The 23,546-nt window shown below is 42.2% G+C and overlaps 1 protein-coding gene across 1 annotated transcript in view; it reads right to left on the bottom strand.

The window, feature by feature from the left end:
- Positions 1-23,546, bottom strand: part of znrf1 (zinc and ring finger 1) — a 51,771-nt gene that overhangs the window by 2,633 nt on the left and 25,592 nt on the right. Inside the window, exons 2-3 of the mRNA XM_023955491.1 lie at positions 11,879-11,974; positions 506-611 (exon numbers count right to left, since the gene is read on the bottom strand). Of these exons, the coding sequence (XP_023811259.1) occupies positions 506-611; positions 11,879-11,974 (202 nt within the window). The remainder of the gene's footprint in view (positions 1-505; positions 612-11,878; positions 11,975-23,546) is intronic.

Here is a 23,546-nt window from a genome sequence, read left to right as displayed (position 1 = left end):
GGGCCAGCCACAGCAGACACAGTGGTGGTCCATGATACTCCAGGTGGCCTCATTCCAGTGAGCGTGGCCACACACTGCACCCCTGGGTGCAGCACCGCTTGGTGTGTCTCAAAGACGTGGCTGCATTCTCACAAATCTCAGTTCTTCTTGGGAAGAAGAAAGGCAAAAGCATAGATTTAAATCCATTACACACACGGACTGCTGAGGGGTAAACTTTTTAATATATTCTAAGAAAACAATACCCAACTGTCTTGTATATCTATGTGATCAATATTTCTGGAGTTTATGGAAGCACAGGCATCCCCCACTTATCACCTGCTTCATTTACTCCCAAATTGTCCAACAATGATATATCTAAAAATACAACAAGGAGCATCTTTATCACCAGATGAAATACTCGACCTCTACTTCAAAGGCGAGGAGTAACATCGATCTTTAGCTGTGGAGGCAGACGCAGTGGACAATGACTCAGACATGTGGGCGTGTGTGGCTGTGCGTCAATCACCTTTTGTGGTAGATGCAGAGGCACGGCAGTCTGGCTATGGTGTCCCCTTGCTGCAGTTCCTCTAGACAGATCACACACTCCCCGGCATCCCTCGCTAACACATCATCTATGGAAGCAGACACCGAGACAAGTCAGAGTGCGTCAGAAGATGTGCAACATTTCTGACAGTTCTGTAGCAGCAAATGCAGCGTGACATGCGACAGAGTTACACGGAGACTTCTACTCCATGAAAAACCACATGGTTTTTTATCCAACACAGTCCTGTTGTTTTTCCTCACACCTCTGTTGCATGAGAGTTTAACCATATAAGTCGATTTAATTGTAAAAAAGAAAAAACATGGATTAATGCAGTGTCATTCTTTAAAGTGTGTTGTCAAAGAGGATTTTCCTCCAGACAGTCAGTTGTGTCACATGTTAAATCCCATCTCCCCTGTGTTCTCAATGTCAAAGAGGGTTAGAGAGACGATACCAAAAAGGTACTTGAAGAAACTGAAACATGACCACAGACAAAAGCAAACATTTATATCAGATGTGTAATCTGAAGAAGAAGTAGGAGTGAAGATATAATGAAAACCGCTACATATATGTAGTTGATGTCAGGGAGCAGGTGTGGTTTGAGGACCCAGTGACTTAATGGCAGAACCCATCCAGCTACTATAGATGCTGAGTCCAATGGCAGGTCAAAGGGTTGATGGAGTCTATCCCAGATACTGTGGCATGAAGGCGAGTTACACCCCAGACAAGCCACCAGTTTACCACACCCACACAATTACATCTAAGGGGCATTTAAGAGTCACAAAATAATCTGTGAAGAGTGTTTTGGAATTGTGAAATTAAGCTGTAGTGCCCAGAGAAAATCAATGCATGCAGGAGGAGAACATGCAAACTCCACACAGAAAGGAGCCATCCAGGTGAGACTGCAAACTACTACACCACTGTGCAGCCATTACAGAAAAAGAATTTAGCAAATACACCAAAAAACCAATACAGGACAAAACACTTTAATGAAAATGTGCTGAACAAAACAAAACCTAAACATGACATGGCAAAAAAGGAGACAGACAGGAGCATCTGGTCAGAACAAACAGAATATACTTGGAACCTACTACAGAAAAACAGCTGGGCCATCCGTCCATTCACCAATCCCTCTATCCAAGTCTTCATTTATCTACTCTTTGATTCATCCTCTGTTCATCCATCCATCCATCCATCGACCTTTCCAAGAATCCATCCATCCCCTCCCGCAAAAAATGTCTGATCTCAGGAACAAAGCAGCCATTTAACATGTTATTACTACAATGTCTTGAAAGACCAAGAGGCAGGTAATTGTTGGGAGGGGTTGATGGGAGGTTTTTCTAGTTAACTGTGTTGCTATTAATATTTTGTTTTTAAATGGAACGGATCAAGTAGTTTAGCATTCTGTTTAATTTATGTTGTCTTTAGAAACCGGAAAGGTTTTGCATTAATTTTCAGTTTAGTTTTTCATATATATATGCCTTTTCTTAGTTATATGGAAAAAAATGAACCTGTTGCACCATGTTTCCTCAGTGCATCTGTTATGTTTAAAGTCTGATAGGAAATATGGTAAAAATGTTGTATATTTGTAAAGGTCTTTTCTACCTTCCCTGAAGGTCCAAAGCGCTTTACAGTCAGTCCCATTCACCCATTCACACACACATTCACCCATTCACACACACATTCACCCATTCACACACACATTCACCCATTCACACACACATTCACCCATTCACACACACATTCACCCATTCACACACACATTCACCCATTCACACACACATTCACCCATTCACACACACATTCACCCATTCACACACACATTCGCCCATTCACACACACATTCACACACACATTCACCCATTCACACACACATTCGCCCATTCACACACACACATTCACCCATTCACACACACATTCGCCCATTCACACACACATTCACACATTCCATCAGAGGCAGGGTGGGGTTCAGTGACTTGCCCAAGGACACTTGGACATATGGGAGGGCAATCCTCCGATCAGAGGTTGACCGCCCGACCGCTGAAAATCTAAACAACCTCCTGATTATGAACAGAATGATCAAAATATAGTTATTTGGTTTGTATTGTAATATATGTAATCGCCTGATATAAAAAACACTATATTGTGATGTAAAAGATTCTATATCGCCCAGCCATGATTCACCCTGAGAGGACCAACATCAACTCAGCAAACATCACCTTGATGTCCCAGATGGTCTTTTATCAAGGATTTTAAACAAAAATGGGTTTATTTATTTTAGACAAATAAATGAGTGCATTGAAAATATGGTTCAGAGATCAGGATGAGCCATTTGGAATGATGCTGTTTTATACCTGTGCTGTTTGATCTTCAGGGTTTAGTGTTTAGTTTGTCTCGATCACAGCAGCTTTCACATTAGTTATTTTTGATTACATGAATTGCTTGTGAATCTGCCTCTGGCCTCCTGCGTTGCAGCCACCCTAAATGAGCCACCGGTGAAGCAGCAGCTTCTAATCCGCTGTGAGTCAATTAAGAACCAGGCCAGTTGCAGCTTGCCTCCAGTTATCTGCTTTCTTTTCTTCCTTTCTGGCTGTAAGCTGATGACTGAGTGTTTCAGGAGGCGTTTACTGGCTGCAGCATGAAATTCTTCCTTTTCCATCTCGTTCAGTTTAATAAGAAAGTACATTTCTGTGTGATCTGCATTCACTTTTGAATAAACTGAGAAATAGCTTTGTACTCAGGTTTATCCTGTCATAAGTGTTGCTATGGAGACAAAGATCTGCCTTTAGGCTTTAGACTCACTTTTTGGATAACCATTGGTTCCATGACAATGTCTGACTTTAATGACTGTCACCTGAAGGAAGCAGGTGAGCAGCCCTTCACTCCTCCACTGGCTGCTCTCAGGCTCAGCTTCCTGTTGCTGCACTTGTTTGCTTCCTGTTTGTTTCTGGCAGACATTTACTCCCTTTGATTTTACAGGATGGCTCAATCCAGCAAAAGCAAGTCTCTCTTCTTCTCTGTCGCCTAGCTTTGTTGCTTGAGTCCTAAATTGTGTGAAGTTAAAGAAGAATACATGTAAACGGATCTAATCTGGAGTAAAGGATCTTTATAGGCTTTTGCAGACAGAGACTAGAGGGAAGTGAAGCCTGTTTTCATCTAAGACCTGTTGTCTTCTCTGTATCTACATTATCTTGATGGGATGTGAAGTATAAGCTGCGTTCACACTGCCCTCTGCAATGCGCGTTCAAGCGACCACTTCCAATGAAACATCTACGTAAACGTGCACTTTGGGCTTCCGCATTCTTAACTCTCGCCTTGACGCGCTGCTACGCAAATTTCTATGTACAAAGTAAACCAGGTTGAATTTTGACCAATCAAGGACTTGAATTTGGTAGTTTGAACTTACTATTTGAGAATTGATTATGGAGGAGAAATTGTTAATTGCGGTTTGTTTCCGCCTGGAATTCTATGACACCAAGTCTTTCCTATATCGGAATAGAGCGGTGAAAAAAAAGCCTGGACCAAGATTCGCAAGATTTGCTCCACTTTGACATTTTGCACCAAGACTCTTCCCACTGTGGATGGTGGACATGTGCCCCCCTGCTTGTCAAGTGTCAACACCATGGGCTAAAAGTGTATTCAAGAATGCAGTTTTTTTTTTTTTTCTCAACTTGTCCTGTCCAACAGCTAGGCAGACAGATGAGAGCTGAGGGCCTCTTGGGTTGGACATATTTTACTTTAACAAGAGGGGTTATTCATCTTCAGACAAACCAAAGGTATGTCTGAATAAACCCCTTTTGTAATTGAGGCCAAACTTTATTAATTTCAAACATGTCTGAAAATCTTTGGTGTTGGACCGGACGGAAAAGGAAAGAGGGGAAGAAGAGAGAGGGACGTTAGAGAGAGGGGGGGTAGGGGGTGATAATAGGAGGGGAAGGGGGATAAGACCATGAAGCAGCATAAAGCAACAAGTTTACTGGTTGTTAATCATTATGGTAAGGTTCAAATGTAAAAAAAAAAAAAAAAAAAAAAAAGGGCGGAGCCTGTCCACACACACACTCAAATGTTATAAACACACCTGTTAGTTGCAAAAATGTCCACCTGTCGACATGTACACAAAACAGATAGTGTTCACACGCATACTTATGCCTTAAAACCAACTAGTGTGAAATATTTCAGTCATTCAGTCTGTTGAGCTAACACCTGTGCTCAGGTGAGTGTTTATGTTCTTCTAAAATGGATGGTGGAACGTGAAAAGAAGGAGGGAGAGTGCCCAGCCATCCCCACCCCAAGACCCCCACCGCACCAGCAGCGGCAGCCGGAATCCCCCCCAACGCCACACGGGAACCGGCAGGGAACAACCGCCGCCCGGGCGACCAAGCCCGCCACCCAGGCCAGGGCCACCGGAGAAGGACGCCCACAGCCCCAGACGAGCACCCCACCACCACCCAGGAGTTCCGGGCATCCCCCCGCCCCAACCCCAGGTACGAGCCAGGACCCCCCAAGGGAGACCCACTCCGCACTCCAGGCAGCCATCCGCCCGGCCCACGGTTGGTCCAGGGAGGAGCGAGGCAGGGGCCCGCCGCCCCCGCCCAGAAGGGGGGAACCCCGGGGAAAAAAGAGGGCCCACAAGGGGTGTTGTAAATATGGCCCGACCAGGCTCGGCCACAGTTGGAAATTTGGCGGGGCCCAGCACTCAGGAGCAAGGACCAGAACCCACCCCCCAGGGACACGAACACCCCCGGCTCAGATGTAATGTGAACCCCCCCACCGCGCGGAGAGAGCACCGCCGGGCCCAGGAAGCCGGCACCCCGGGGACACAGCCGCCGTTGCAAAGGGGCCCGTACCCCCCACCAGGGAAGAGGCAGGGGACAGATGGTCCTAGGTCCCACCTTCCTTGCAAAATGTGTGTGCGTGTATGTGTGTTTGAGAGAGTGTGTGTGTGCATGTGTGTGTGTTTATGTTGGGATGTATATATTGAGGGGGGAGGGGTGTGTGTACTAAGGGGGGTGCGGTTAAAATTGGCGGGTAGGGCACTAAGGGGACGTCTCCTGATTACTCACAGTGACGTCCCCTCACCCTCCCCACCAAGGGGCCCTAAATGTCTAAGGTGCGGTTAAAATTGGCGGGTAGGGTGCTAGGAGGACATCCGCTGCTTGCTGGCAGTGATGTCCAAGCACCCCCCCTACCAAGGGCCCTACATGTCTAAGGTGCAAATAAAACCGAAAGAGGGGGGGCCCACTCCATACGGCAACCACAGGAGGGGGGTCACTGCCTAGTAAACCCCCCCCCCCAAGGCTCATCGCAGGCTAAGCCCCCCACCCCCTCACCCTATTATGAGGTTATATGAGGAAGGGGGTAAGTTGGGGACAGATGATAGACTGTCCCCCGGTGGTCAAACAGCCCCCCCCAGCAAGGGGGCCAGGCCCACCCAGCCCCGGGGCCCCACCCCCGGAGGCGCAGACACCCCAGGCCCAGCACCACCACCCTCATCAAGAATGCATGTTTAGCGCGTCATATGCCCAGTATGAACGAAGAGGTTCTACCGCTGTGATCACAACACACTGAAACTGCCCCCCTGTTCCCTCTGACTTCAAGCTGCCTCTCTCGCTGGCTGGCTTGCCAGCAGACGTTTGGCATATTGCCCCCCCCATCAATAATGACTTGCAGGGGCTGCTCTCCACTTCCCAGCATCCAGGCGCCAAATTCCTGCTTCCCTGTCACTTCCTGTGTCCTCTGCAGACCTCAGCAGCAGGAAAAAGGCTGCATGCTCCTCACCTCCCTTGTTGTCATTCTGCCCCCCCGCACTGACCTCTGTGCTTTTATTCCTGTGGCCCCTCTTGCTCTCCCTGCACCAGGGGCTAAATTTAGTAGAGGCATTAAAATGTTATCATTGAAAGTCAAAGCCCAGAAAAGATTCTCATGGGGAGTCATGTTTCAGTTCACAGTCCATCCCACACGCAGGAGTCTCAAGCAGTAAATTTGAACAGGAATTAACTCCAAACATGAATCCTTTTAGTTTTAAGAGCTCTCTGGCTTTGTGTCTCCTGAAATACCTCCTGCAGTCAGGCAACAGTGGCTGCAGCCTCAACTTCCATCAGCTCAGGTGATGCAGCAGTTTTGGACCACCTTAGCTCGTCATCAAACTGACTTCACTCAAAAACATTTTACAACATACAACATATATAAATAAGGTGCAGCATGTAAAACAAGTGGGATCAAACATGCTGGAAGCCTTCAGGGCAGGACTCTGCAACCCAACCACTGAAAGAGCTGTTCGCCTTGATTTCTCACTGACCACAACCAGCCACAAAGTCTTATTTCACCCTTTAGAAAAACAAAACACTCATTTGCATTTATGTTATTGTTACTACTGTGACATATATACGATAACTTTTATTTTCATTAATAAAACACAAACATAAATTGATTTTTTTTAAAAGGAAATAATTTATAACTTGACAGATGTTCAAATGACTTCTTTCAAAATGAAAGTCACCCTTTACCACATGGGATCATTTCAATGCTGCAAATGTAGCAGTTATTTTTATCATTGTTGGCGCATTTTACCCATGAATTTGTAAGTCAAACAAACTAAAATTAAATCAGAACTAATTAGGTGAACCTTACTGTATTTTGTGGTCCATTTTGTTCATTAATAGACAATCCATCTAATGATCCAGTGCGACTTAAGAATTAATTTTAGTTGTTTACTGACCTTTAATTCATTTTCTGTGGTAGAAGGTACTCATAAATGTGACAAAATGCTTGACTTTGTTAAACTTGCTGCACTGCTTGATGGATTGTCAAGGCATTATGGGTACTTTAGTCAGGAGACTGGCAGAGTAATATGTGCTTTGACTGTTTGTGTTAGGTTGAGTGGAAGGATCCCACAGCAGAGTCTGAAGCCGAGGACAGGTTAACAGTTTATTCCTCGAGCAGGTAAGATCTTTAACAAATATTTAATACGAAGGCAGTCCAAACAAACACAAACGCATTTCCTGCAAAAATGGGGTTGAATGGTATAATTATATAGAGGGGGCTCGAAGAAGGCTGAACTAATGTGGGTTTAGGGTTAAAATAACTGAAGACATGACTTTGATAAATGCTAAAATATCATAAGCCTTAATCACTTGCAACCATATGGGGGATTGCAGGTTTTTGAGTTGTCCATGGAGGGTCATAGAGAAGAGCAGCTGCATCTTAAAGGGACACAGGTGTGTCTTGAGGCTAGTGCAGCCACCTTAAGGACGTCATGAAAATGGAACGTACCATTGTTGTGCGTTTGGTAAATTATCATAAAGTATTTGTAAGGTTAACGTAAGTTACACACACTTGATGAACAGATGATGCTGTCGTATGGTGTCCTTACATCACACTCTTATCATTAGTAAAGTGCAAGCACTAACAGACCCCTTGTGCAGCACGCAGGGATCAGGGGGCACAAAAAATAAAAGAATCCGTACGACACGCCGGCATCTCACCCACTTCACCCTTACATGTTGTTTAAGTCTTCGCTACGACCTGTCACTGGCAGAAAAAAAAGCACACCTGTGTACCTTGTACAAGTTTGCCAATTTTTCGCCCACAGATTGTGTATCCACCCATAAGGGCAGTTGTGACTAAGGCATAAAGATGCAGAAGGTAGAAGACAGTTTGAGGATGCTGAAGAATCTGCAAATATCACATATCAAAGAGAATTGATGTGCCGAAACCAAGGATCCAGATTCCAGACTAGCCTGAATCCCACATCCTGTTCCATCAAACAACCAAGAGCCCGACTCACTTCAGGAAGTCACAGCTTTGCTAATTGAATAACATACCCAGCATGAATAACATGCTGGGTATGTACAGGTATTACCTTCCCGTACAGTGTACATACACACTTGGTCTTCTGACCTCACCACATGAGACAATGCTAACCTGTTGGTAAGGGTAAAGTAACTACGTTGTAAAAACATATTCTGGCCTGATTACTTCTTGTAACATGAGGCAAGTTTAAAGAGAAACAAGACAGCAGTGAAAACAACAATCTTTAATATGATACATGTCTGCAGCATACAAAGTGTCATCACAATGAAATAGGTTTTAAGTACAAAACAGTACAAAGGAGAATTCTAAAAAACACATTATTGGCCTGAGGGTCGTGCTTTTTGTCCATCAGAATTCCTTCAGCAGAGTTTGGTAACGGTTCAGGACTTCTTCAGGGTTTGTAACTGCAAGAAAATTCACAATATGAGCTCAAGTGAACATAAAAAGCAGAACGACTTTGATGAAGTACAAAATATATTTTACTTATTTAATTATTTCTGTAATGAGTTTGATAAATCTCTATGATTTTTTTATCGCTTTGACTGTAATGCTTGAAATTAAACAATTATCCTCATTTAAAAACATGATAATAAATTTTTCAAAACTTAACTTTTTTTAAATATTGTTCTAAAAATGAACTTGTTTTAATATATATTATATAATGTCAGGAAAATATGTAAGACAACAAGGCTAAATATTTACTTTTAATACTAAAAACACCCCGAGTGTGTGTTTTTGTTAACTAGGTCGGGTTAAGTAAAGATGCAAATTCCCAGCGCACTTGAATGCAGCACAACTACCCCCAAAGTGAACGTGCAGATTACTCGATTAATCCGGAGAGCCTCGAGGCGCGCAACAGTTTGAATTTGTCTTCATCTGGCAGGTAAACCAGTGTTTTTGTTTTTTTTAAATATTGGATAAATTACATGTAAATATTTAAACTGATCAAACTTTATAAAGAAGCTAACCTCGTGATTTCAAGCCACTATCTCTGTGTTTGAAACGTGACGTAAGAGCATGTCTACCTTACTGCAATAATTTCAGTTATTTCATGTATACATTTTCAAAGTTTGTAATGAAAATCTACAAACATTGTTGTTACTTACCAGGAGAGAGGCACCTGTAAAACAAACACGTAGCCTAAATGATAAAGTCTGTTGTTCTGTGCTCGTTTGACTGAGCGCACGTCTTTCTGGGAAAATCAAAGAAAGGCGATTATTTAAAATAATGATGACGTACTTCCGTCTTTTTACCGCTTTAGATCAGCTGTGGTGAAGAAGACATTCCAGACGAATCCGTGAAGCCACAGGATAGTAAGCTAAAGTAAGTTAAATCCACCAAGTGGACATATTATTTACATTAATGAAGAGTTTAACTGCATTTTCCCCATTTTCTTTTCTTTCGCCGTTTTTATTTTATTTTTATTTATTTATGTATTTTCAAATATGATAGAGACAACAATACCACCCAACAGTGAATGTAACTGTTTGAAAATTAAAACATATTTTTGTGAATAACTGTGTTGAATTTGAAATTGCCTATTTATTTCTTTTTTCCTTTTCTTTTACACTGCAATGTTTTTCATGCTAATGCAAATTGTAGGTGCGAATAATATTTATAAAGAAGAAATACACACAGCAATTGCCAATTAAAACATTGCTTTTGTCATTCTTTGTCTAAACAAATTAGATTTTTTATGGCAATTTTGATTTTTTTTCTTTGATTTCTTTTTTGTTGTTCTTGTTTATGTAAATAAAATATAAAGTTGTGAATAATCTATCATGTTCATAAATGAGGATAATTGATTAATTTCAAGCATTACAGTCAAAGCGAAAAAGAATTCACAGAAATTTATCAAACTCATTACAGAAATAATTAAATAAGTAAAATATATTTTGTACTTCATCAAAGTCGTTCTGCTTTTTATGTTCACTTGAGCTCATATTGTGAATTTTCTTGCAGTTACAAACCCTGAAGAAGTCCTGCACTGTTACCAAACTCTGCTGAAAGAATTTTGATGGACAAAAAGCACGACCCTCAGGCCAATAATGTGTTTTTTAGAATTCTCCTTTGTACTGTTTTGTACTTAAAACCTATTTCATTGTGATGACACTTTGTATGCTGCAGACATGTATCATATTAAAGATTGTTGTTTTCACTGCTGTCTTGTTTCTCTTTAAACTTGCCTCATGTTACAAGAAGTAATCAGGCCAGAATATGTTTTTACAATGTAGTTACTTTACCCTTACCAACAGGTTAGCATTGTCTCATGTGGTGAGGTCAGAAGACCAAGTGTGTATGTACACTGTACGGGAAGGTAATACCTGTACATACCCAGCATTTACTACTGAAAGTACCATGTAATAGAGTGGAAATAGGGCTGACTTTCTTTTACAGTTACAGTTTCATTGTACTTAAGGGGTAAGTACCAAGTAATATTCAAGTGAACATACCCAGCATTTACTACTGAAAGTACCATGTAATAGAGTGGAAATAGGGCTGACTTTCTTTTACAGTTACAGTTTCATTGTACTTAAGGGGTATGTACCAAGTAATATTCAAGTGAACATACCCGGTATTTAGTAATGAAAGTACCATGTAGTTGAGTGGAAATAGGGCTGACTTTCTTTTACAGTTACAGTTTCAGTGTACTTAAGGGGTAGTTTCTGTGGTAAATTCATGGTAAATACCATGAAACATGCAGCGAGTGCAGACCTAAAGGTCAAGGTACTTTATTTGTACTTACCTTGTTCTTACATGTGGTAAGTACCATAAAAGACACATTTGCACAACATGTAAATACCCAGTAAGAATATTATAAATACCCAGTATGTAACACATAGGTATGAACCAAATAGTACCATATAAATACACAGTAAGTACCATGTAAGTACAGAGTAGACACAAAAAGTACCACGTAAGTACTCAGTAAAGTCCCATAGAAAGTACCATGTAAACACACTGTAAGTACCCAGTAAATTCCATAAAAAGTACCATGTAAGTACCCTGAAAGTACCCAGTAGTTACACTATAAGTACCATGTAAATACCACTTAAGTACACTGTAAGTACTGTACTGTAAAAGGAAGCGTTACCGACATTTGCTGGACGGATATGCGCATGTACGATCATTTCAAGTGATGGACGAAACCTCAATCAACAGCAAGATAACCAGGATTAAAACCCGCTACAATACCAATCCATTTCAGTCAGAACAATCCAACTGACAGCTGTCAGAGGTAGAATCTAAAAGTCAAAGAAGTTCTCCCTGGAAGTTCTTCAGGGAAATGTTTAAACTGCTGAAACGTTTGCAGACATACTGAGGGTGAACGGACGGCTGCCACATGTGGGGGCTGCAACCTGGGTTAACGGCTGGGTTGTTATGAATGGATGGGGTACCTTGTTGGGTTGTTTTGAGGTATTTTCTGTGTCATGGTACCGGCTCTGGACACAGATGTTACCAGAGATTCCCCTCATCAGAAATCACAACAGGACAGCCACACGTGGTAAAAAATGCAAAATGGAGAACAAAGACCGTATTTCTCACCATTGTAGGAGAGGCGGGGCTTGCTTAAACACATGATGAAGTGAACCTCCATCTCATTGGACGCCACAGACTTGGAGCAGACAGGGCACTTGAATCCTGAAAAGACAAATGTGAGAGTTTGAGTTGGACCTTCAACTGACATCACATTGCTGTTCTTCAGCGGGGGAGGGGTAACTTTTAGATGTCTGTGTGGAACCACTATTTCAGGGGAAACACAGGTTCTGGTGTGCTCTGCAGGAATGTGTTCCTGTCAGCATTATGGGATGGCTGACTTGTGCCCAACAATGTTACAGTCATTTTGCTCAAACAAAAGTTTGTCATTTTCTATCACAGGATTGAAAGTAGACTCACAGCGTGTCTACCTCCCTCCTCTACATCATGTCAACTAACTCTCTACCTTTTCCTGACGTAGTTATAACATTCAAAGTCCCTATTTTCAGTCCAACACTCATGGATTTCCTCTTCTCTCTCTTCCAACAGACGTGGCTTCCTTCTCTTCTTCTTTTACCAACAGTAGTCCAATTTCCACTGGCACGATGTCGGTGAACACCACCGATGGCAGTCATGGTTAACCCGGGCCTTGACCGATTCTGTATAGATATCACCCCCCCCCCCCCCCCCCCCCCCCCCCCCCCCCCGGTTTCTGGCACGCCAGTCCAGCCAACTGAGCCACCCAGCTTCTGTTTGAAAGATTTTTCACGTTAAAATTTTCATTTGGATTTTTTTAAAGGTTTACATTTTCAGAACAAGGTGGGTTAATACATTTTTTTCATAAAATTTTGATATTTGTTAGGTTTTTTACTTCTCGAAATCAGTGATGTCATATTTGTCTTTGAAAAAAAGTAGAGAGCATGGTGTCTGAATTGCTTTTAAAATTCAGGGCACTAGATGTCTTTGTCTTAGCTTTAGATTTCAGTTTTGTTTCTGTCATTTTTGAGTTCTGTTTCCTGTTTTATTTTGAAGGTTCCCTGCATGTCATGTTTTTGTGTTTTACTTCCCTGGTTCCATCTCTCCTGATCGTTGTCACCTGTGTCTGATCAGTCCTGTCTGTATATAAGTCTTGTCTCTGCCTTTACTCTTGTGCTGGTCCATTACCGTCTCTTCCCTGACCGTCTTCTGCCATGTTTTCACGGTTTGCCCAAAGTAAGTTTAGTTTTGTTTTCCTGCTCTGCAGCACTTTTTGTTAGTTATTAAATCCCTTGCCCTGGAACTGTGTGCCGCCAGTCTCTGCATTTTGGGTCCTTCGTGCTCACCAGCCGTCCCAACCTGACTCTAGATTGTCCCATACTGTACAGTTTTTTTTTTTGTAGTTAGGTATTAGGGAGGGAGTTCGGACACAGGCAGAGACTTTTGGACAAACATGGAACATCTGGATAATCCACACATCTGGACAAAGATTCAAATGAGACAGAAGAGGAACTTTCTGGAAGATGCTTGTCTGCAAATGTGACACTTTCAGAGTCAGACATGGAGGTGGGCGTGTGCTGGTGTGGGGTTTCCTGGCCTCAATGCCTTCCGTTATTAAAAGGAGCCATGGTTCCTAATGTTGTTGACCTCCGGCGGTGGCGGCGGCAACAGCAGTTATTCCATCTGAGGGGTATGTCGGGCCTAAACAGCTTTTCCGCTTTGGAAGGTCTTCAGTCAGAAAATGTGTTAAACTCATTTTAACTTGTGTTTACAAAAGCAGCTGTTTGGCTGAAACATGCGGGTGTAGCCTCTACAGTAACAGCTCAGCCTCTTTTCGTTTGTTCTTCTTTTTGTTCCAATTAGGCCAAAAAGAAAATGCAAGCTCTCAAACCGTCTGCCTGTAAGCTTTGAGCATCTAAGCATGAGGAAAATGAACCTTCTTCAATGTGCCTTAGTTGATGAGTCTGTAAAGGTGTTCATGCACAATTTCAACAGAATGTTTGTCACTGAAACTAACAAATATTGCAGGACTTTTTAAGAAAAATGTATTTTCTTAAAATACATTCATTTTAGATTATGTAATTGTGTACTGAGTGGCTGCAATGAAAAAAGCTGAAACCCAAATCCTGGATGTGAAGCTCTGCAGAGAAAACCTGCTCTTTGTAATTGGCTGTTTATTTAAAATGCTGGAGGTGCAGCACTGACAGCTTGCAAGTCTGCAAACACACACAAATGAATTCACCATCTTCACGGCGCCTGACCCACTTTTCCCTCAGCTGCTATTTTCAGATGCTCCGACGGGACGAGCAGAAAGAGAAGAAAAATGAGTAGAAGGAGGTGCAGTGAGATGCTGAGAGAGAGGAGGCATTTGGAGGAGAAATGGGGGGGGGGCTTCAAGTCAGCCAATCACCACAAATCCTTCAAGACATCTCATTTTCAGGAAGTGCATGAGGTCGGATGAGGACAAAAATACATCACAGATCTGGCTCATAAATGAATGATGCTGATTCTCCGATGTGTTCATGACCCTCTGTAGATTTCAGCTTTTAAAAAAAGTACAATTCAACTGCTTCATTATTCGTATGAACACAGAGTAGTTTTTATTACATGAAAAATGCTAATAATGTTGTACAAATGCCAATCTTTAGTATAAAAAAAAACAGATTGTTTAAGGTAAATTATAATATTGTGTTATTTGACAAAGGTTTTAATAGTTCCTTGCTGTTTTTCTTTGCTCTCTAGATACTAAAAGAAAAATACAACACTGACATCAGTCTAGGTTTGTTCTGCAGAGAAATATGATTAAAATACTATTTCAGACTTGTGAAAACTCACCGGGTCCTTTTTAATTTAGAAGATAATAAGACAGATTCTTCTTATAGGAAAAGGTAAAGCAAGAAAACGGCTAAATCATTATCCTGTGAGTCAAGTTCAAGTTATAGGAAAAGCTAATGTGTGCAGCATGTACATTTATCTTGGAAAAAATACTTTCTTTTTTTCATATAGTAATGAAAATATGGGCCTTAATTTGAATGTCATAATGTTGAAATAAGAGTAGAAATAAATGAAAATTGAATTTAAAAAAAATCATGATTTGGTCTCTTTATTGATTATCTTTTTACTGCAATCAGTCTCCTAAATTCAGAAACCAGTAATTAGTTCAAATACACTAAACTAACAGCCAAATTTAATAAAAATAAATTATAGCTTTTTTAATCAGCGTATCCTTTCATTAATATTCATATTAGTCACATCCAAATATTTAGATAAATTACATTTTTAGCACTGAATGCTAATTACTATAATAGCTTATAACATATCTGTGAGGATTCATTTACATGATAGAATGTGCTCAGAACAAATATTGCTTTTGAGGAAACTATGGATTATCTAATGTTTAGTTGAAAAAATAGATACTGCACTTTGGAAAGTCCGAAGTTTAAAAGATGCAGTTCGGAATGTTTAACTTTAAATGATGCAGCACAGAATGTCTGTAGTTTAAAATAACTCAGGTCGCAATATCCAAAGTTTAAATGATGCAGCTCAGAATTACTGAAGCTTGAATGATGCATTTCGGAATGATGCCTTTTGGAATTTCTGTAGTTTAAATGATGCAGCTCGGGATTTCTGAATTTTAAAAGATGCAGGTCAGAATGGCAAGGTTTAGGTGATGCACCCATAAGGAAAGAACTAGAGAAAACTTATTAGAAACTTGGATCTCCTGCAGTATATTTTACATATATTGAGCATCTTATAAGACTTAAAAGTCCTTTATATGAGAATCTCCTGAAAACAGCCTCTTTATCATTCTTTTCATACGTGACATTAAAAAGAAATATGTATGTGTCATTTTAAAATCGACTATGTGGAATATAAGAAATATAAAAAGCCACTATGTTTTCCATGCATGTTTCATATCAGTTTTATCGTTTTTTCTTACATGTCTTTTTTCCAGACATTTGCTTTTCAAATATGAAAATAAATCATTAAATGTAGATTTCTGCAAATAAAATGTATATACCTTACTGGGTAATTATGCTATCTTTATATGCTGTTTTTACTTTTATTATATCTCATCTAATGAAAATGACAAGGCTACTACAAAAACCAATATAAATATGTATGATTACATACAGGTTTTTTGTATGTTAAAGCTACATAACATCATAGCAAAATATTTTTCCTTACAATCTGCCGCAGCTACTGCTGGAACTAGTGCAGTTCCATCAAGCAAATAATATTAATTCACAACCATACAGCAAAAATTAATGCTGTAAGGCAATGAAAAATGCCCCTATTCAGTCTCAGAGAGGAACAAATTAACTGAGTAGCAGTTTACTCACTTTTCTTAATGGTGTAATTGCCCATTATTTTTGATAACACAAACAGCAAAACAGCATGAAAGTCACTTCTCTGCACAGCTCTCTCACTTATGTTGTGGGATTCCATATTTCCCATGAGTCTTAGAGGCCAGAGGCAGGGCCAACCCCCAGGTCCCCACACCTGTTTACAACATGACTGAAGCACAGTTTAAACAGCAACCTATTAGCTACACGGAGGAACATGGTAGCAGCTGCAAAGAATTCAAGATGAATAAATCCATGGTTCACAAGTGGAGGAAGCTGGAAAACAAACTCCAACAGTGAAGATGACGCAGCTGAATTTCTACGGAAAAAAGGCGACTGACCGATGGATTAACAATCAGCAATCAGCTTGGAGAAGCTTCTCTGCCGTCACCGCCATTGACTGAGGGCAGTAATGCTTACAGGAAGCTTTTTACTTTCGACCACCTTACTTTCATGAACAGGAGCAGCACGGTAGTAAAACGCACAAGGGGGCAGGAAAAGTCATCTTTTATTGTTGTGGGAGGCAGCGCCGGGCGAGTTACGCCACAGTTTGTGAATGGATTGTAGAAGCTTGGGCTAACCTGTCTGCTTGCACTGCTTTCATAGTGCTGAAAAGCCGGCATCATTCTGAGCCGTGCAGGCACTAGACAGACTCTGATAATGACGAAAGGAAACATGGCGTTTTTGTTAGAAATTTAATCCAGCTGTTCATTTCAGATACAGAAATGAGGATTTTAAAGGATTTGATTTTCTGTCTTCGCTAGCTAGCACGTGTTAAAGAAGGAGAGGTGGAGACACTTGATGCAAGTGAGTGTGTGAGCATTTAGCTTGTGTTACTCAGTTAGGGAGAACATCCATCCATCCATCTTCCTCTGCATATCCGGAACTGGGTCCCGGGGGTAGCAGTCCAAGAAAAGATGCCCAAACTTCCCTCGCCCTGGCACTTCCTCCAGCTCTTCTGGGGGGGACCCTGAGGCTTTCCCAGGCCAGCCGAGAGATCGAAGATTGACTGGTAAATTGAGAGCTTTCCTTTTCGGCTCAACTCCACAGCCACATTGGACCGAGACAGCGACTGCATGACTGCGGATACTTCTCCGATCTGCCTGTCCATCTCACGCTCCGGTATTTCCTCACTCGTAAACAAGACCCCAAGATATTTAAACTCCTCCACCTGGGGAAGGGACACTCCACCCACCAAGACATGGCAAACTACCTTTTTCCGGTCAAGAACCATGGTCTCAGATTTAGCGGTGCTGACCCTCATCCCAGCTGCTTCACACTCTGCCACAATTACCCCAATGCAAGCTGGAGGTCCTGGCTCGATGAACCCAACAGGACAACATCATCTGCAAAGAGCAGGGATGAAATACTGTGGTCCCCGAATCAGACCCCCTCCAGTCCCTGGCTGCACCTAGAAATTGTGTCCATAAAAACTACGAACAACATGCAGCAGGAACAAGTCTGACTTACTGCCGGTTATGCGAACCAAGCTCTTGCTCCGGTCATACAGAGACCGGACAGCCCTCAGTAAGGCTCCCCGGACCCCATACTCCCAGAGCACCCTCCAGAGGATACCATGGGGGACGCAGGCTAAGGAGTGTGATTCTCCAGTAGTTGGAAGACACCCTTCCGGTCCCCCTTCTTAAAAAGGGGAACCACCACCCCTGTCTGCCAACCCAGTGGTACAGTTCCTGACTGCCACGCAATGCTGCAGAGACGTGTCACCCAAGACACTCCCACATCATCCAGAGACTTGAGGTACTCAGGGCGGACTTCGTCCACTTCCGGAGCCCTGCCACTGAGGAGCTCTTTGACTACCTCAGTGACTTCAGCTTGGCTGATAGACAGCCTTACCCCAAAGTCCTCATTCTCTGCTTCCTCCGCCGGAAAATTTGCCAGAATCTCTTCGAGGCCAACCGATAGTCCTTCTCCATGGCCTCACCAAACTCCTCCAAGGTCAGAGTTAGGGACAACAGTAATAAAAAAAAAGGTTTCCTCTGAAAAAAAACGGAGACTGGTTCTATTTATGAACCTGCTCTGGAGGCTCTGAGGGTCCGATTGGGGTGTTAAAGTGCCTGCGCCTTAACACCCAGTGCGCCTTTTGTATGCGTCAAAGACTGAAAAAAATCACCCATAACTGAGATCGCTCCTTATAACCCAGTGCACCCTATGGTTGTGAAAATACTGGTATTTATTGGAGAAACAGTTAGCTTGCATTGCTTCATATTAATTACATCCCATAATATTTTCTTCCAGACTCACCGTTTGAATAAGTCTCATGTTTTGGTCAGAGGGTTTATGGATGGATTTCGTTTAAACATTTGTGTCCTTGCTGAGATCATAGATGTTTGAAGGCTGTTAAACCCCTCATTAGACTCTTTATAAATGTTTTTCAGACAGACGTCAACATTTTCACACTTTTCTCTCTTGTTTAACCCTTATATCCTTATATCTTATTCTATCTATCTATCTATATTGACCCAACTCTCAAAGTTCAAACCTTCATAGAAAAATGAGTCCAGGGTAATAAGAGTGAAAACGAAGATCTGATCATGATTGAAGATTTATGTAAATGTGGCAAACTGAACACATTCTGGACAGGAGACACGGCAAAGAGGACATTGATTGACAGTGGTCAACAGCCAATCCGGATGCAGAAAAACAGCATGCAAAATTGCACTGAATAAAGACAGTTAAAACAAATATTGATGAAAAGGTAAACAAAATACAGCGAGGGAACACTATTTTAGTTTCTGAACTACCTCTGTTATGGATTTATTTGTGTCATTTTTTTAAAAACCCATTCGGACTAAAATACCAGCCGGACTGAGGTATGAACTACGAAGGAGTTTTAGGGCCAGTTTACAAAAAAATTAATTTTTTATATTACGACTTTTATGAGAAAGAAAGTCATAACTCTTTAATTGCAAGATTTTAAGTCGTAAATTTACGAGAAAAAAGTCATAGATTAACGAGGAAAAAACACTAAAGTTTTCTGTTTATCTGAGCATAGCTAGAAGATGAAATATGTGGAGCATTTTGTGAAGCTTTATTTCCGGATAGGTTTAAAAAACAAAGCGATTCGGAACCTTTTGGCGATTTAAAATCAGATTATTGTCAGTGTAGCCGTCTTTCCGGGGTTCGGTGTCAGTAAAGCAGAGTTTCATATGTGAAAAAAGGAGCTCAGAAACACGTTTGGGTATAGAGGACCTCTGCAGCCTTTATTTTTCTTTTCATTCACATAACCTGAAGTTTATTTGTCACCTTACGTCATGAACCTGTCATCCAAACACCAATGTGGAAGTAAACAGTGTTACATACGCCCCCTCCTGCAGATGAAACGTCCCGTTTCGACATAAAAGGAATGAAAATAGTCTGTTATATTAGCATTAAAACGTTGAAAATGCCAAAAAGTGCTCCTTCCTCCTCAGACGGAAGCGTCACACAAACATAGAGATCTGGTCTTTGGGGGAGGAAGAAAGGATTCAGGTGGACAGCTGCAGGGACACCGACGTCTCAATCAACAGCTGCAGAGATCCTGCAAACCACCCATCAATAAATAAAACATTGATAAATCATAAATCAAACAAATGAGCTTCCAAACAGTTGGAACGTTATCAATAAACATTCAGCTCACCTGTTTAACTAAGTTTAGTCGGTCTGCTCTGCTGCTGCGCGACGTTCACTTGCTGTTCTGTAGTGTATGCTCACTTCCACGTTTTTTTCTCGTAAATCTACGACTTAAAATCTCGTAATTTTACTTTTTTTTTGGTGGCCCTAAAACTCTGTCATAATGAACAGATTTGTAAATGTTGATAAATCTGACTCTTGGTGTCACCAGCAGCAGGCTGCATGTTTAACAAACAGCAGACAAAAAGAAAGTAAAGGGGGTGGTTTAAGCGATAAAATGTAGATTTCAACAGTTCATGGGGGCAGAGAAGAATCAACAAGGTAGATGATGCAAAGTGAAGAAACGGATGCAGGGAGTGGGAAGCAGAGGGATGGCTAGACTGAAAGGGGAAAGGATAAAAAACTGTGTCCACATTGAAAGAGAGGTGAACCCTCAGGGGCAAGAGGAGAGGAGATGCTGAGGAAGCAGTGCTTCACGGGGCAGAAAAATCTCCAGCAAAAATCCCAGGAGGACTGTTTTTCAAGACGTTTGACAGAAGATAAAAGCAATATGAACAAATTTGGTTTAAGGCACCCACTCAAGGTTGGCGCACAAAAAACAGGATCCTTTAAAATGAGGAAAAAAACATTTATGGATAATAAAACCAGATAGAACTGATCAGATGTTTCGCCTGAACAGAATATGAAAGTCGATACAGATAAAAAGTAGTAGCAGGTGACTCTAAGGCCTGGTTTATACTTTAAAGCGATTTGTAACCGTTCGAGTCGCATTGGTTGCACGGCCATCAGAAAGGCATTGCCTCAATCGCTGCAAAACGTGTCAGTGGATGACATTATCCATTACTGGAATTTCACCCCCGTAGTGTGATGGCGTGCACATCGCGCCATTTAACTTATACTTATTTCAGGCAATTAGAAGACGTAGTGGCAGAGCAAACTCATTCAAAAAAACTGTTGTTTCCACATCTAAAAATTTCGAAAACAAGGCTGCTATTATTGCATTCTAAATACAAGAGGGGTTAGAAATTATTTCCTTCTGACTCAGTTTAAAAAAACACAAGTTTTGACATTTTCACTGAATATTGCAACTATAATCTCAGCCATTTTCAATTAAGATGTGGAGCAGTAGGCACATCATTTAAAAAATAACTTTTTTTAAGTAGTTCTTTGGTTTGTTAAGACTTTTGAATATATACAGTATATTAAAAAAAAAAACGCCCCTCTCACCCTTCTGCAGGTGGTTTCTCCTCCAAGCTCGGGTCCTCTACCAGAGGCATGGGAGCTTGAGGGTCCTGCAGTATCTTAGCTGTTCCTGTTCTTTTCTGGACTGAAAGGTCTGAGGTCTTTCCAGGTATCTATTGTAGCCACTCCTCCAGCTTGGGGGTTACTGCTCCGAGTGCTCCAATTACCACAGTCATCACTGTCACCTTCACTTTCCATGCTTTCTCCAGTTCTTCTCTGAGTCCCTGGTATTTCTCCAGTTTCTCATGTTCCTTCTTCCTGATGTTCCCATTGCTTGGCACTGCCACATCCACCACAACGGCTTTCCTCTGTTCTTTATCCATCACTACAATGTCTGGTTGGTTCACCATTACCATCCTATCAGTCTGGATCTGGAAGTCCCACAGGATCTTTGCCCTCTCATTCTCTACCACCTTCGGAGGTGTTTCCCATTTTGACCTTGAGAATATATACATGTTCCTGTATATTATCCCAGCCACTTGATTGTGGCGCTCCATGTATGCTTTCCCTTCCAGCATCTTACACCCTGCAGTTATGTGCTGGATTGTTTTAGGCGCCTCTTTGCACAGCCTACACCTTGGGTCTTGTCTGGTGTGGTAGATCTGAGCCTCTATGGCTCTGGTGCTCAGGGCTTGTTCCTGAGCTGCCAGGATGAGTGCTTCAGTGCTGTCCTGTAGTCCAGCCCTTTCTAGCCATTGGTAGGACTTCTTGATATCAGCCACTTCAGTTATGGTCGGGTGGTACATCCCATGCAGGGATTTGTCCTCCAATGAGGATCAGTCCTCCAGCAATGTATCCTCTACTCTCCACTGCCTGAGACATTCACTGAGTACACTGTCAGTTGGGGCCTTGATCTCGATGTATTCATGGATCTTGGATGTTTCATCCTGGATAGTGGCTTCTACGCTCACTAGTCCTCGGCTTCCTTCCTTGCAGCTAGCATACAGTCTCAGGGTGCTGGATTTGGGATGGAACCCTCCATGCATGGTGAGGAGCTTTCGTGTTTTAACATCCGTGGTCTGTATCTCTTCCTTTGGCCATCTTATTATTCCTGCAGGGTATCTGATAACTGGCAGTGCGTAGTTGTTTATTGTTCTTGCCATTGAGCTGGCTTCTCAGGACTTGCCTTACTCGTTGGAGGTATTTAGCTGTTGCATCTTTCCTTGTTGCCTGCTCCAGGTTGCCATTTGCCTGTGGAATTCCAAGGTACTTGTATTTGTCCTCAATGTCTGCTATTGTTCCTTCTGGGAGTGAGACCCCTCCTGTGTGGACTACCTTGCCTCTCTTTGTCACCATCCGGCTGCATTTCTCGAGCCCGAATGACATCCCAATGTCAGTACTGTAGATCCTGGTGGTGTGGATCAGGGAGTCAATGTCTCGCTCGCTCTTAGCATTTAGCTTGATGTCATCCATGTAGAGGAGGGGACTGATATTGGCCCCATTTCTGAGTCGGTATCCATAGCCAGTCTTGTTGATTATTTGGCTGACCTATGCAGAACAGCAGTGGGGACAGAGCATCACCTTGGTATATCCCACATTTGATGGACACTTGTGCAAGTGGCTTCACATTGACTTCATGGGTGGTTTTCCACAGCTTCATCGAATTTCCTATGAAGGCTCTTAGAGTCCCGTTGATGTTTTACAGCTCTAAGAATTCAGTGATCTGTGTGTGTGGCATTGAGTCATAGGCTTTCTTGTAATCAATCCAGGCTGTGCACAGGTTGGTGTGTCGTGACCTGCAGTCTTTAGCGACTGTTCTGTAAACCAGGAGTTGGTGTTTGGCTCCTCTGGAGTCTCTACCAATACCCTTCTGTGTGTTGCTCATGTATTGATCCATCTGCCTATTTATCTTGGTTGCAATGATGCCTGACATGAGCTTCCATGTTGTGGACAGACAGGTTATTGACCGGTAGTTGGATGGGACTGCGCCCTTTTAGGGATCCTTCTGGATCAGGATCGTTCGCCCTTCCGTTAGCCATTTGGGGTGAGTCCCATCTCTTAGCAGCTGGTTCATTTGTGCTGCCAGACGCTCATGGAGTGCTGTGAGCTTCTTTAGCCAGTAGGCATGTATCATGTCAGGGCCCGGTGCTCTCCAGTTCTTCATACCTGAGACTCTTTCTTGGATGTCTGCCACTGTGATGGTTACTGGATTCTGTTCAGGGAGGTTCCTATGTTCTTTTCTCAGAGAGACCAGCCACTGGGCATTGGTATTATGTGCTGCCTCTTTCTCCCATATGCTTTTCCAGTACTGTTCAGTTTCCAGCCTTGGTGGGTCTACTCGGCTGTTTTGACCCTGCCACTGAGCGTACACTTTCGTAAGTTGAGTTGCGAACAGCCTGTTTATCCGTCTGGCTTCATTGTCTCTTGTGTACCTCTTTAGGCGGCTACTCAAGGCTAGGAGCCTTTGTTTGGCAGTTTCCAGTTCTTCAGGTATGGGCATCTGGCTGTATCTCTTAGGTACTTGGTTTCTCATTGTACCTCTTTGAGCCTCTGTCAGCTTACTCACATCCTTCTGAGTTGCCTTGATTTTGGCCTCTAACCGT

The sequence above is a fragment of the Oryzias latipes genome, chromosome 6 (genome assembly GCF_002234675.1).
Source record: "Oryzias latipes chromosome 6, ASM223467v1".
Lineage (NCBI taxonomy): Eukaryota > Metazoa > Chordata > Actinopteri > Beloniformes > Adrianichthyidae > Oryzias > Oryzias latipes.
This window is presented reverse-complemented; position numbering and strand designations above follow the sequence as displayed.